The 16,390-nt window shown below is 39.8% G+C and overlaps 1 protein-coding gene across 1 annotated transcript in view; it reads left to right on the top strand.

Moving 5' to 3' along the window:
• ADCY5 (adenylate cyclase 5) overlaps window positions 1-16,390 on the top strand; it is a 951,006-nt gene that overhangs the window by 813,594 nt on the left and 121,022 nt on the right. Inside the window, exon 13 of the mRNA XM_078682034.1 lies at window positions 12,430-12,605. Within this exon, the coding sequence (XP_078538160.1) occupies window positions 12,430-12,605 (176 nt within the window). The remainder of the gene's footprint in view (window positions 1-12,429; window positions 12,606-16,390) is intronic.

Genomic DNA, 16,390 nt, shown 5'->3' with positions numbered 1-16,390 from the left:
TATTATTAAAGAGGATGGTGAAAACCGTAAGTTATGATCCATTAAAAAACTTTTGTTGCATGCCTTAGTGCGCATGTCCACACTACACTAGGCTGGTTGCTAGTACACCTGGTCCTGATGAAAGCCACTGTGATTTAATAGTACTTATAATTGGCTGAAGCATGTACATCATGATGTGTGAGACCATTATTCTCTCACTCTATGTTTACTACTTTTAATTTACCTACCCAAGGTATCCATTAATACAAATCTCTATTGGTATGGACAACCTTGAGGTAGTTTCAATAGCATTCACAAATTCCCAATCACATAATAAAAATCCTGTTCTGCTGTAATCAGGCATCAGAGCACACCTGTGATGCACTAGATATCTTGGGTGGAAACCCAATGATGAAACACGCAACCAATTAGATTGGTGGGTGAGGGTTCTTTTACATAACCAAATGGTTCACCTGGAACACGAGTGAATGCCATTTGTGACAATAGGACCTAATAGTAGCTAGCTTGTTCTTGTTTGTTTTTGATGTATTAGAGGGGAAGAGAATGAGCCCGTTTGCATTTTCTTGCTCTCTTTTTCTGATTATTGTGCCCCTACAGATTATATAGAACATTCTGAGTAAAATCCTTATCATCATGTTATGATGGTTGCCTTCTTCATTTCCGAGAGTGTCAAAATGTGACTTTTTCTAGCCATTGCAGTAAGAAATATGTTTGTGTTCCAGTGTCCGGAAAATCTGATTTAGATCCAATTCTGGTAGCTTATTAAAAGTTCACCGGCCACAGGATGGACTCTAACTACTCAGCCATTAAGAAGTCCTTGATATTTTTAAATTTCAAGGTTACAACAAAGTAAGAGCTGTAAGCGAGTTTGAGGACATTTTAATGTAACAGGTTTTGCAAATGCAATAAGGGACTCATATTTTTTTTTAAGAATGGGATATGAGGGTAACGAATGAAGATACATTCTGGGTAGAATGTATATGATAGATAGTAATTTAAGGTGTCCGGTGTTCTTTTTTGTACCATATGCTGCATAATGAAAAATAAATAAAACCAAATAAATGTAGACTCTACACTCCATGCGGAATCCACCAGTAATACCTTTCTTGATTAGGGATAATTTGGTGTTAAGTAGAGAAAATGGGAAAAAGATCAGCAACAGAATTTGATGCGTAGAGAAGAGTTTCTGGTACTCTCTTCCATATGAAGCATCTAGGTTGTAATCCAAACTAAGGGGGTGCTTCATTAGTCTAAAAAGTTCTTGAAAATCATGGAAATGCAGAAAGTTAGAAAATTGTGGGAAAGTACAGGAAGGAGTCAGCAGTTCAGAAGCTCGATCAAGAGTCTTCTAGAGACAGGAGAATGAGTGTTATCCTACGCCACACAGCAACAAAGTAAAGGGACTGCTTAGAGGTCTGAGCCTCTCAAAATCCAAAGGAAAGTGTCTGTAACCTCAAACAGAATGAACTCCAGATATTTCCACAAGAATCTCCGGAGCAACACCCCTCTGTCTGCATTATCAGGGGCTTTATTGTCCTTTCCCTTCTCATGTTGTGATCTGATACATTAGCAAAATATCGTAGGCTGAACATGGGAATAACGTTGTACTTGGTCACCTAAGCCACATTGCAACAGTGCTGAATAGAACCTTTCAGTTAACGCTCTGGCTCTCCATGTTTCTTCGTCAATGTCTTCTTCTCAGGCTCTCTCTATCGCAATTACAGTGTTGTATCCCGTTTCAAATTAACAATCCATGTGAACGTACCTTCACAGAAAATGACATGCAAGTAGAGAATGGAAAACAGTACTTTATGCAGAATCAGAACAGGCCTAGTCAGGACAACTTTAAAGTATTAAATCAATGGTGCACATTTAGGGGGCGATTATGATTGCGGACGGACCTGAGTCCGTGCGCCACCATAGAGTAGGCGGGACCGTCCGCAGGGGCAGCGGCGGTCCCTCCATACAGATTAGGATGTGACCGCCAGGGTGGCGGTCACATCCTCTATTTTTAACATTGCGGCGGGTGCAGCTTAAGCTTCACCCGCCGCAATGTTAAAAATGCATGAACGGCATTTGCGTGCACAAAGCGGCAGGCACCGTGCGGTGCCTGCCGCTTTGTTCACACAAATGCAGGGGGGTACCATAGGTACCCCCCATGTGCACCCCCCACCCCTCCTTCACCCAGGGGGCCCGCAACAGGCCCCTGAAGTGAACGTCCGTATGCTTTTCCACGGCGGAAAAGCCGCTGTGGAAAAGCATACTTTTTACTCTATCATAATATGGCTGGCGGTGTCTGATAGACACCGCCAGCCATGTTAATGCTTTTCCGCCGCGGTCGGAAGGCGACTGCGGCGGAAAAGCGGCGGACAGATTCAAAGACCCACCAGCCATCCTAATTTGGCGGTGGGTCTTTAAAGCATCCGCTGCGGTTTTCCTGCATCCTCCGGGCCGGCGGTGGCTTCCGCCGGCCCGGAGGATGCGGGAAATCCGCGATCCTAATGAGCCCCTAAATATGCGTGTGGACTTCTAAACATAAATTAATACAATTGTCAGTTCTTTATATTAATATTACATATGGCATACAGTAAAATCTTGAATGCGTATGTATAAGTATGACTAAGAGCTACATTTAAATGAAATGTATGAAACATTAGTGCACCCATTACATAAATCTTTGTTGTTTCTAAAATAACAACATTCTCATTGTGTGAGGATGGTTTCTATTCAATCATAGAACCAGTAAATGTAAATTGATACTTGTATAGCGCACTACTCATCCACAAGGGTCTTGTACGAATACCGCTGTGGAACCCTTCCTGGCTTTCCCTGTGAGGTGTCCACTCCTGGGCACCCCCAAGGTGGAGGCCAGGCATCCTTAGCGTTGTGGGGGCTGTTGTGGAGATTAAGCAAACTATTGCCCAGAGTTGCAGAGTGGGACTCCATGATTGGAATAGGCACCGTGGCGAGAATTATCAGGTCCATGGAATTTTTGAGCCCAAGACCCGCCGAGGCTGGGAATTGAACCCTGGTCCCGGGCTAGACCTCTGCATCAGGGTCTGCCGCTCTAACCATTGAGCCACACTTCTCCACAGTAAATACCATTTAATGAATTAAGGCTCAAAGTGTATATGAATTCAACTCTACAGTGAAATCACTGTAATAGTGATATCAAGTACAACACTTAACATTCATCTCGTTAGTGCACACAGAAAACATCTGCTGAGAGCACATTTATGTTCTGTGTTTGTGACGTGGAAGGGTATTGCCAAAATGATGCTGCTCCTGTGTCACTGGTTCCTGTTGAGCTCTTCATATCCTGTAGCACCTGGTGAGGAAAGCACATGCTATCAGTCACTTTTGAAGGAATGGAATATTAAGAAACTTTTAACATGGAAGGTAATTTTATCCAGCAGATCCAACTCCACCAAGTTTAGTCAAGACTCTGTTCGCCCACTGCCTCTTAAATATACTTAATGAGATGCCCATAACTATTTCTCCATCTGAGAGTTTAAATAGGACAATAGGGGCATGGTCAGAACAAACTGAAGGAAAATCTACACTCTGGGGGGATGTGCTCCTAAAAAGTCTACAACAAGCTACTAGCGCACTGAACTTTCAATCTAATAAACTGGACGTGCAGGTAGACTTAATGAACCTAATTGCAACCCACATATCGGGAATAAATCTGAAACTGGAAAAAATTTCGTTATACCTCATAAAAGAAAAGGAGGAAGAAAAACAATGGAAAAAGAAACTAACAGATCAAAATTGCGTCTGCAAGGAAATAATAGATAAATTAGCAACCCTCCCAGATATTTTGAAAGAGATACTAGTAGTAACATGTGGGAAAACCAACAAAGGCGATAACCCCAACATAGAGACCATAGAGGCTAAAAAAATGGTAAATCAAAAGAGAACTATCAACATCACAGAAGAAAAAACTTTAAATGACACAGACAAAAACGATTTACTACAGAGAGGCCTGGAAGAAAACAAAACAATGAGTTCATCGGGCACGTCAGAACCCCTAACCAAAAGAAAACGGAAACGGGCAAGAAAGGCGAGAAAAAAAGCTACTAAAAGTAAGCAGGCAGAACAACTCTTTGCCATTTTTGAACAAAAAACAAAAATTGCCCCAACAAATCAGACCATTGACACCTCTACCAGAGAGGATGGAAAAAGAGAAAAAAACACAGATGAAGCAGAAGAACAAACAAGATCCCCAGATCAGATTAAAATACCAACAAGCTCAGTAGGGAAAGCAATAGATGAGGAAAAGTCAATTCCAAACAAAATCAATGACAAATACGAAACATTAAAACCAAATCATAGAGAGGATTTAGAACAACAAAAAACACAGGAAAATACGCAAGAAAGGGATGGTGAAACTCTGGTCCAACAAGGACCAAGTTGGCACACTGGGGGAAACCCACCATTTAACCAGAAAAAAACGGAACATGAGCAAAGACAAAAAATACAGGCAGATCAAGTGAGGGAACCGATTATTCATCTGACAATCACGGCAGGAAATAAAGGAAGAACTTGCAGAGACATTTCCGAAAATGAGTCAAATGATAAAATAGGGCAAAATGTAAACAACATACAAATAAGTCGAGAAGAAATGCACCTCATAAAAGATGCACCCATGGCAGATTACAATCGACCGGATTCAACTACCACGATCTGCCAAAACAATAACATATCTCACATTCGATTTGACCCAAGTGAGGGAAAAAGGAGAGTCTATCAAACCCGACATCTTGAATCAGTTAGCATGGAAACAGAATGTACATTACTGTTCAAACCAGAATATCAAACAAAAGGAAATACAGACACACTGAACAGGGGAAACATCCTGCGACTATTTGAAGTGATACCAAAATTAAGGGGAATAACAACAAGCGACCTAAAAGCCCTAGAATTTATCCAAGGAAACAAAGACACGGACATGGAAATAAGTAATACCACCTGGGTATCCAAAGAAATAGCAGATCTTATTTTTTCAGCCAGGACTCACTTTTCAGAATGGGGAATAACCTTAGAGCGTCACACGCCAATAAAATATCCATTCCCACTATTAAGTAACAAATTTCCCAAACCTAATAACACAAAGGAAAAAATGCAATCAATCCTAAAGGGAGCAAGAAACAAATCAATCTCCGACCAAGATCCGAGCAGTACGAATACAAAACAGGAATACCAACGTCAGAAGGAATACAAAGACTGGTCTTGGGTGGCACAGGCATTAAACTCTCATCGATCCTGATGTAGGTAAATTAGCACAAAAAAACCAAAGACAAAACACTAATTTACCCTCAAAACCAGAAATAAAATTAAGGATTTGCTTATGGAATGTACACGGTTTTAAAGAAATGTCCCAAGATCAAGAGACAATAGACTACCTGAGTAAATTCGAAATAATATTACTTCAGGAAACATGGAACTTAACCCCGAGACAAATTATGGGATACGAGGAACATCACATACTGGCAGAAAAATTGGCAAAGTATGGACACCCAAGGGGAGGCCTGTCCTTCTTCTTTACGAACAACCTAGACTGGATAACCGAACTGCTCGACTCAGGGGAAAACTGGTTACAACTGATCAAAATAGAGTCAAAAGTAAGCAAAAAAAGTCCAGGATGGAAATTAATAATTATGAACATTTATATCCACCCAGATAAGACCACAAAAAAGAATAAAGCCCAAACTTTAATAAATTTGATAAAATCTTTACGCAAAACTTATCAATCACACGAGATATTAATCTCCGGCGATTTTAACAGCAACCTAATAAATAGTAATAGGACCAAGGATAAAACTGATAATATCTGGGGCGAACTGGAACCTCTAGGTTTAACAATCCTGAATGGAAATACAGAGGGAGATATACCTGCTAAAACCACCTTTACCAGCGGCAAAAGGAACTCCATAATTGATTTCACCTTAATAAGCAATGAACTAAAAAAGTGCATAGATTATTTTGGAATACAAATTCGACCAGAGAGCGATCATTCCCCACAAGAGATAATAATGAGGAAAAACATCGAAGAAAAAACACAATTACAATTTCTTACCGCGATTCCAGAGATATATAAATTGAAGAAAATCAAAAACAAGGGCCCAATAAAAAAGAAAATAATGGACTCAGTACTGGAACACGTAAATCTTATGAATGCCACAAAAAACCAATCACCCATAACAAACTGGGAGAATTTACATAAATTCGTACTAAGAAAATTTGCTGTAAAAACTCCGGTAATTCATGGACATAAAGTAAATAAAGACCCGTGGTATAACTTCAACCTAAGAGATAAGAAAAGAGAAATTGCGAAAAAATTAAGAATAATGGCCGCAGAAAAAAGGATAGGAAAAGAAGTAGATAATATTGCCTTACAAAAAATGAGGAAAGAATACAAAGAAGATTGCAGAAAAGCAAAAAAATCTTACACAGAGGAAGTCTGGGAAGAATTGTTGAGAACAAGCAAACTACCAAACAGTGGAGAATTTTGGAAAATAATAAACAAATTATCGAAAGGAGCGGGTGATCAGCCTAACATAGGAATAAGCGAAAAAACATGGGCCGAATATATCAACAATTTGTATAACATTCAGACCAACCCAACTTATACAGTAACACCTAATAACCAAAAGAAAGATCAAGAACAAAAAGAAAAAGTCCACGGACAGTGGAAAAACAACCGGCCTGAAGGCACGGCCCAAGAGGAACAAATGCCGTTGACAACCACCAAACAACTAACCGGCCTAATAAGGAAATTAAAATCGGAGGGAGCGGCTGGCCCAAATGGAATGCCAAATGCCTTATTCAGATATGATATCGACTTCTGGGCAAATTACTTGACACCATTGTTTAATTACATCCATAAGGAAAAAAAGATTCCACTGTCTTGGCAAGGAAATATCTTCCACCCTCTTCATAAAAGCGAATGCAGAATGGAACCTGGCAATTATAGACTATTAGCTCTAATCGACGTGGAGGCAAAGCTCTTTTCATCTTGTATACTGTCTCTTCTACGACAATGGATAAAGGATCATAAAATAATACCCAATTTCCAAACCGGTTTTAGGGAAGGAATGGGCTGTTTAAGCAACCTGTCAGCCCTGTCATTACTAATCGAAGGAGCAAGGAAAAGGAAGACCGGTTTGATAGCTTGCTACATAGACCTGAAATCCGCCTTCGACCGAGTTCCAAGAAAACGCCTATGGGAAAAACTGAACCTCTGGGGTCTCCCGCCCGCACTAACGGAAACAATTATGGCATTATACAGAGGAACATGGGCTAAAATAAAATTGGGTGATGGAAGAAGAATATCCACAGAACACAAAATAACCAATGGCCTCAAACAGGGCTGCGTGCTCTCACCAAGCCTTTTTAATATATATCTGGCCGACTTGAAAGATCAACTCAAGAATGTCAACGGACATCCGCCTAAATTGGCCAATGAAAACATCCAGTGTCTCCAATATGCAGACGACATTGTAGTTTTAAGCCAAACACCAATAGACCTACAAAGAGCAATATCCGAGTTAACAGACTATTTCGAGAGAGAAGGCCTGGAATTAAACATCAAAAAAACAAAGGTGGTGAGATTGACGGGCTCTAGCGGAAAATCTTTTAAGTGGCAAACAAAAGGCAAGCTCATTGAGGAAACAACTGCTTACAAATATCTGGGGGTTACAATAAGTAAAAATATGTCCCTCTCAGAACATAAAAGAATTATCACCGCAAAAGCGCAATCACTGAGTTTTGCTTATAAAGTTCTGCAAAAGAAATTGCAATGCCCATCATATGACCACCTGGTAAAAGTAATGGCAGCCCAAGTCTTACCATCCCTCTCATATGGACTGGAAATATGGCATGGGAAAGAAGCAGCCATTCTAAACACACTCCAGACAAGAATATATAAAGCTGTTTTTCAAATACACAAAGGAGCAGCCCCAGCCCAAATAAGGCTAGAATTTGGGCTACAAAATCAAATATATCAAAGGAAAGCAGCCCTAGCGAAATGGTGCTGGAAAATGAGACTATCGGAAATAGGATCCCTAAACAACTTATGTTGGCAAGAAATTAAAAAACAATATGACCAACAGGTCCCCAACTCATGGGGCAACGACCTGCGAGCATCATTAGATACCCTTAAAATAGTGGAGATTTGGAACAATCCACCGGAAACAACAACCTTTAAAAAAATGTGCAAGTTAAATGCAAAAGCTTTATCTTTGGTAGAAGATAAAAAGACTTTGGCCAAACGTCGACACGCATGGACCATTCTAAACTCGTACAAACGATTAAAACCTCAGCCCTAAATTACTGCACATTTCCGGTTATCACTAAAAACAAAATTTATGGCCTTCAGAATGGGCGACCATTTCTCAAAAGACTTGATCCCGTCATGGAAGGTCACACACCAGGAACAAAGATGCAGATTATGTGATTATCACAGTGAGACCTTGTGCCACCTCCTGTGCACGTGCGAGGCTTCTAAAGAAAAGAGGAACATTTTACTGAAACCAATTTTTAATATACTACAGATCCGTACCTGCAGGCAAGCTGTGACCAGCTGGATGGGAGCAGGTTCAAACATTCTAATATGCCGCGGGGTAAAGTTTATGAACTCAGTAGAGACGCAGCTTCAAAAAGCAGAAACAGACCACCGATATTGTCTGGGTTAATTTGTAAATAAAAAATGAGAAAATACATTTTTAACTAAAGGAACTTTTAAGTGTTTGCTATTTATATTGTTTTTGTACATGCATGCTTTATGGTAATGAAATACCAAATAAAGTAATTTTTTGACTGACTGAGATGCCCAAATGTTAATAATTTTTCATTTTTTACATTTGTATAGTGTTTAGTTAATAGGTGTTTACTGTCTTATATCCAACCTAGTGTGGGCATTAAGTTTATCATTGCCTAGCTGGATTTATTATCACCGAACTAGATTTTATTTCTGCTACCTGCCTCTCAAATTATTGGTGACAGGCTTGACTGGAATCAAGCTACTAAAAGGAGAGCCAATAGTACTCCAGAGAGGAGTTGGGTCTTTTTCTGTTAAGAGCTGGTTTAAGTGGTTTATGGTAATTGAGATGAGGTGTGTGCGGCATCTGCGATATAACCAATGCCTACTCTGCCAACCATGGATGCTACATCCAAGGAACCATGGATCCTTGAGTATGCACATACTGTAGTAGATGTTTTACTGCCTGGCCGCCTATGGGGGAGGATGAGGGTTTAGAAGATTGATCAGCCTTCTGCTTTTTATGGGTCTAAGAAGATTGCCTCTTGATTTTTTAACCCTTAAGAATTATAACTGTTTTTTAACTTCGACATTTTCTCACAAACTTTGATGTTCAGGTTGGACTCACTGTGGTATGGGTAGTGGATAACAAAGAGGTATTAGACGAAGCATAAGCCACAAGTTAGTTTAGAGGCATGTGAGGATGTCACCATAATGACCCTTGTAAAAAGATGAAGGAGCTAAACAGAATATTGAAGGGTGCTGGAAGACATTGAGGGTTCCTTGAAAATGTAGAAGTTTGTCTGATGCAGGTACCCTGACTACTATCGTAATCGTTGTTTCCTTGACTTTGTGGAAATGTCTGCCCTTTCTATGGCTTTCCTATTTAGTGAATACAACAGTGATCTATCTATTACTGATAATAGCTAGGGTATTACAAGTGAGGCACGGCTTATAAAATCCTGTTTTTACTCTCCTGAACATCTTACGTAATGATGGTCAGTGCTGACTGATTCAACAATTTGGTACATACATTTACCTTTATCTTCAAATGTTGTTGTTCGTTTTGCAGTAGTATTGGGTTTGAGGGTGGTATCCAGAGAGTTTCAAGATGTGGAGCGAAAAATCTTTGATGTCTAGTCTCCAGCAGTAGTTTGTTCTTACCCTGCATCAGATCACGTCAATCAGTTGCTTTGTGGGGAAATTCATTTTTTGAATTTGACTTTTAGAATCCAAAGAAAAGAGAAAAACAAACAGCAGTGTTGCTGACTTACATGTTTATACGGATGCATTGATGACTGTATGAATTGGCATACATTGCTGAGTTGATGATAAAAGCGTACATTTCTGATTTAGACTAACTGTATTCGAGAAAAGCCTTAGGGTAAGTTGGCGTGTATGCTACTGGTGTTATCAATAGACGAAAGCAGTGATTGTTTTCCGATTCTACAGAAGTGTTTCTGAATTTTAGGATTATGAATCTATGATTTAATGGATTATGCATGAAAACTGCAGTTTAATTGGTTGGATCGAGGTACCTATGATGTTATGGTTAGACAGAGCATTACAGAGCTACTGAGATATACTGGTGACCTAAGGAATGAGATATAGGTAATTGTAATGCTGATTTTGTAAATGTGGGATGAACATTGTTGATTTGGAGAATCAAGAAGGGATACTGACTGACAACCTGATCTGTGGATTGTTATGTTTTCTGATCACGTGTTATTCCATTTCATTCTGCTTTTGGAAGGGTGGCAAGGGACACCCACAAGGGAATGAGTGTGTGACTGGACCTCTGTGTGTGGTGCGTCAATTTTGATCTATGCGCCCCACTCTGCCAAATTACAAAGGTCTTTCTCATTGGGTACACAATCTTTATACCACTTCCTAGGTGTGTACAGTAAAGGGAAATTTTAAAAGGATGGGCCTCGAAAACCCTCCCTGACACGTGGCAAAGGAAGTGGTCACATCCATCCCTGGCTACTGGCAAGCCTAGGGGGAAATTCCAATTAAACCCTGGCTGTGTAGACTGAATTGTAATTTTAAGCCCTATGATCATACAAGGGCCTAGGGTGAAGGTTAATCACTTTGTAATCTCTCCCCCATCCCTGGAAGCCATGGAGAAATCTGCATACGCGTGTGGATTCCTGCCCTGCCTTTTAAAGCATGATGCCCCAGGCTACATCAATGAATATGGTGCAAATGGTGTGACATGTTCTTTGTATGAAGCTTCACCTCCAACTTCCCCCTCATGAGATGAAGAAGGAGGAGCCTCAGCTGAGACTGGGAGTGGAGCAGAAATAGGAACGTGACCTGTAACCCCCTTCACTATTCTCGTTTTACTCCAATAGGACTGACTTCAATCCTTGCCTTCACACGATTCCAGGTTCCCACCACATCCCACCGAGTGCCAATGTATTGTTTGCCCTGTGCCCTTCACACGCCCATCCTTTATCTCACAACTGCCCGCAGTATGAAGCCTATTTGCACTGATAGCTTGGCAGGAGGTTGTGCATGCATCATTGTGCCACAGAACTGGCCGGGTAACAAGACAGCGCGATCCAACACCGCGCTGAGCTGTTATCAGACAACAGTTCTGACTGGTTGTAGTACTTTGAGAATTGACTTTAAATGTTTGCTAGACTACTGATAGTTACACTCTGTATGTATTGCTTCATGGAATAGATTCGCCGATCCTAGTGACTTTCGAAAACACTCAAAATGATTGTGTGAATGCGTCTACCATTCTCCAAGTTTGCATAGTATCTAATGCACTTTATTTTTTCTTAAGCACTATAAGCATTGACTCTAGAGACATTCATATGCCTTAAATACGATCCTGTTTAATCGTCCATTATGTTCTAAGTTTGCACAGGACTCCATGGACTTTACCTTTACATGGAAGTATTGAAACATCTCCCTCCAAAAACTTTTTGCATCCCACACTTGGTGATGATAGCACTCATTCCTATAGCGGTGGATTGAGAAATGACATCTAATTTTAATTAATATGCCACAAATTAATTTGGTTGCCTATTTGGAAATTAGTATTGAAATGTATTTTTTTCATTGAAGCCAATATTGCTCGTGTTGTAAATTATGTGCACATTATTAGTGACTGTTTTTTTTTATTTACATAGAAAGATAGGCATGCAATTATTTTAATTACCTACTGCATGGTAATAAATAACATGAAACTAAAAATTTAAATTGGCTTATTCTTACCATACAGCTCTAAGTAAGTAGTTTCCTCTTTTTCGAATGATGAGAACGAATTACTCAAATAATTCGCGCAAATAATAGGAAGTGATATATCATGTATATTTGAAAGATTGTTGTGCGTATTTCAATGTTCCATCCAAAGTTCATTCCACTGAATGTGGCAGTGCTGGATTCAAATGCCTGGCAACAACTGGTCTGTGGGCAAAAAAATCAAGTAAATGTACATTTTCCAAAAATGTTATTTTTCATGAAAGTAGAGGTTGTTTTATTTCACCCAGAAACCAAAAATGATTAATTTTAAGGCAACAAGTGTATGAGTATTTAAATAATATTGGGGTGTGATAATGATACTTATTAAATGTGAATTATTAGCATATGGCATTTAGCTGGCACTTCTGAATGTTGATTTTCTCAAGCCTCTGACTGTTCTTTCTCCCTTCTAGTACTTTACTTACTGCATCCTGTTGAGTCTTCTGGCCTGCTCGGTGTTCCTTCAGATTAGCTGCATTGGAAAACTCATCCTCATGCTCATCATCGAGTTTGTCTACGTCCTTATTGTGGAGGTGCCAGGGGTGGTCCTTTTCGACAACGCCGATCTTCTGGTCACTGCCAATGCTGTGTAGGTACCTTCCCATCATCTATGTTATTTTCTGACTTTTGCATCTTTGCCAAATAGCATGTCCCACTAAGTTAGATACATGGTCAAAATCTAGGTTACCCCATCGCCTTCCTTGGCTGACTTTGAATGATAAAATAAGGGATTTCTGATTATCCTCGGTTAGGATGAGGAGGCTAGACTTGGGGTTTAGATGTTTTAAAATACTTTCAGCCAGAATGTCATGGCTTTGATGTAGACATACCATAATGCCCTGGCCAAAATATCAACTACCACCATATTCCGAAGGTGAGTGTGTCTAGGTAAGCATAGATTTACTACATTTAACTGAAGCAATGTGTATATTCACTGAAAAAAACAAAGGTTAGAGTAACTTTATAGTTAGGTGAATATGTCAGTGACAACATTAACGTTTTGAACTAAAAAAAAACAGAAATTCACCAATTAAAATTGGCTGATCTAACAATAACTTACGTGTTCCCGCCATGCACTGCTTATGATCTCACACATTACACTGCTCATGACATGATCTATGACATCATTTATGACATCACTGATGACATCTCAAATTACATCATTAATGAATGTGTAAGGTTTTTATTTTTAAAACAGATCTTTTTATCGTCTAACTATAATGTTGCTTTGTTTTTTTCAGTGAAAAGCTAATCCCTTGGCTCGCACAGCCAAATGCCAGGCCCTACGGTAAACTCCCCACAGGCAGCCAACCTCACTCTGCGCACAGCCTTTGGCCGTGTACAGCACAGGGTTGGCCACAGGTCCTGATCTTATTTTTTGAATAAGATAGGCAAAATGATATTGCCATGATTGTCCAAAGTCTTTCTTCTTTGTTTGTTATGAGGTCACACACCACATCTGTACTAAATTCACATGCAAAATGGCACCTAATTATCAGTGAGCAAGGCTGCAGGATAGCCGAAATGTGTCTTATGGCTAGTCTGATAGCACATTAATAAAACCAAAGCTGGATTGATTGCCATATCCTCTTCGGTGCTTAGGAAGGCCCCCGGCTGTCCGACATCATGGTGGACATGTGCTGAGGACGGCCAGGGGCCGTCCGAATCCCGCCCACTTATTAATTATCCCGCACAGCGGGAGAATTCGCGCAACACCGAAGGGGTTAAGACTGCCATCTTTCACTAAGTGTCAGTGCCTTTACCATACTTGGGAGACGGTGAAGAGGATTTTACTCAGAGCTTGCTGACTCCGCCTGGGCTAACTCGCCCTTCTTTCTGAGTGCAATTTATAAATAAAAAAAAATATATATATATTCACTGAAAAAACCATAGGTTTCAGGCCTTATATAGTTAGGAATTAGCTTTTAAAAAACCTTTGAAATTCACTCAAAAAACTATAAGTTTTAGGGGTGTTATAGTTAGCTGGACATTTCACTCATACAAAATCATTGAAATTGCTCCTATATAGTTAGTTGTACTAACTATATTTCGCGCACCCGCAATCCACTGCTGATGATGTCACCTATTAGATCATTCATGACATGGTCAATGACATCACTGATGACATCTCAAATGACATCACTGATGACATCACTGATGACATCATCCAGTGAATGTGGTCTGCTTCGTTATTTAAATATGCATTATATATATAGCAATTTGCATTGAAGAATGAATGGATATATATAAATAAATATTTGGATGGAGGATTTAGTAGCAGTGTAATTGACTATTTACTGGACCAATTTATAGTGTCTCACTAAAGATAGTGGATAGTGACTAAACTGTGTGAATATCTGTATCACTTTGTTAGTTGTTGTGTAAACTGATTCTACAGTTGGTTACTAGCTATGTGAAAGTTGATATTAGTTATTGATTAGTTAACTGAGTATTTGTATGGGAGTGTGAAAGTGTGTGTGGTTCGGTGGGGGGTGTGTGACTGTCCAAAGATGTGTGAATAGTTGATTCAGTAGATATATGAAGTTAAAACTACATGTTCTAACAGTTTGGGTGAGTGAATCTCTTTTTGGGTGTGGTGATGAGCAAATATATTTCTCAATGGTACATGTCAAACAAACAAGAAAAATAAAAGGCAGTGTATGTGTCAGTTGTATATAAATAAGTATACATAAGACTCAATGATTGTGTGAGTGACTGTATGGATAACTGTATACTAGTAATAATTATTTTTATAATACACTAAGTATGACTTACTATCTAAATGAATAGATGAAGTGGTGTTTGTATAAGTGTTTTGCTAAGTAAATATGTACGTATGATCCATTGTTTGCATAAGTGAGTAGGATGACTTCATAAGTGAATAGGATGTGTGCTGTTGTTTAATGTCGATATAGGTGTATAAGTATTTTTGATAGTGTTCTAATGCTCATTGACTGCATGTATGAGTGAATCTACAGGTAAGTGATTAGATGTGTGTATACATCTATGAATCACTGAGTGGATTTTTAGATACTTGTATTGCTGTGACAATGGATTCAAATATGATACTCTGTATTTTACAAAGAGTGATGAAAGATTTTAATAGTGTATGAAAAGGTGTATGTGATTGTCACATGGATGATGTAATCAGTGATGTCATCAATGATGTCATTTGAGATGTCATCAGTGATGTCACTGACCATGTCATGAATGATCTAATATGTGACATCATCAGCAGTGGATTGCGGGTGCCCGAAATATAGTTAGTACAACTAACTATATAGGAGCAATTTCAATGGTTTTGTATGAGTGAAATGTTTTGCTAACTTTAACACCCTAAAACTTATAGTTTTTTGAGTGAATTTCAAAGGTTTTTTAAAAGCGAATTCCTAACTATATAAGGCCTGAAACCTATGTTTTTTTCAGTGAATTTCAAAGGTTTTTTAAATGCTAATTCCTAACTATATAAGGCCTGAAACCTATGTTTTTTTAAGTGAATTTGCAATGTTTTTTAAATGCTAATTCCTAACTATATAAGGGCTGAAAGCTATGGTTTTTTCATTGAATTTCGAAGGTTTTTTAAATGACAATTTTTAAATGTATTAATTGTTATTTTTTTTATACTGATTTACTACATTTTTCCAGGCAGGTGTTCAGAGGGCACGCCCCCTTTTTACAACACTCTGCAGCGCAACCCCTGGCGCGTTTGCAGAGGAGGAACTAATTCCCCTTGCATACTGGGGGTCCCTGGGGGGCAACTAGCCAACCAGGAACCTCCAGTATAAGCCAGGGAGCTGCATTACAGAGAGGTGTAATGAGGCCACACCCTTTTTTACACCTCTCTGCAACGCAGCCCCCGGGCGTGTTTGCAGAGGGGGAACTAATTCCCCTTGCATACTGGGGGTCCCTGGGGGTCAACTAGCCCACCTGGAACCTGCAGTATGCGCCAGGGGGCTGCATTGCAGACAGGTGTAATAAGGCCACACCCTTTTTTACACCTCTCTGCAGCGCAACCCCTGACGTGTTTGCTGAATAGCAACTAATTCCCCTTGCATACTGGGGGTCCCTGGGGGCCAAGTAGCCCACCAGGAGCCTCCAGTATGCGCCAAGGGGCTGCATTGCTTTGCCCCGGGGGCAGCGGTCCCCGGGGCAGTGTGGGGTGGGATTGTGGAACCCCCACATTTCTTTATCACTATGCCGCCGCGATTTGGTCCCCCCGCGGGGTAATTTTTAAAAAAACATACCAGTTTTAAAAAAAAAAAATGTGGGCCTTTTTTGTCCTTGAGAGACAACCTGGGCAGGCCTAGGGGGTCAGGGTGTATCTACACTGCCCCCTTTTTGTGTTCTTCACGTTTGTTTTTCTGCTTTCTTGTG

Source organism: Lissotriton helveticus, chromosome 3_1, assembly GCF_964261635.1.
Source record: "Lissotriton helveticus chromosome 3_1, aLisHel1.1, whole genome shotgun sequence".
NCBI lineage: Eukaryota > Metazoa > Chordata > Amphibia > Caudata > Salamandridae > Lissotriton > Lissotriton helveticus.
Note: the sequence above shows the minus strand (reverse complement) of the source record. Positions and strands in the feature narration are given on the sequence as shown.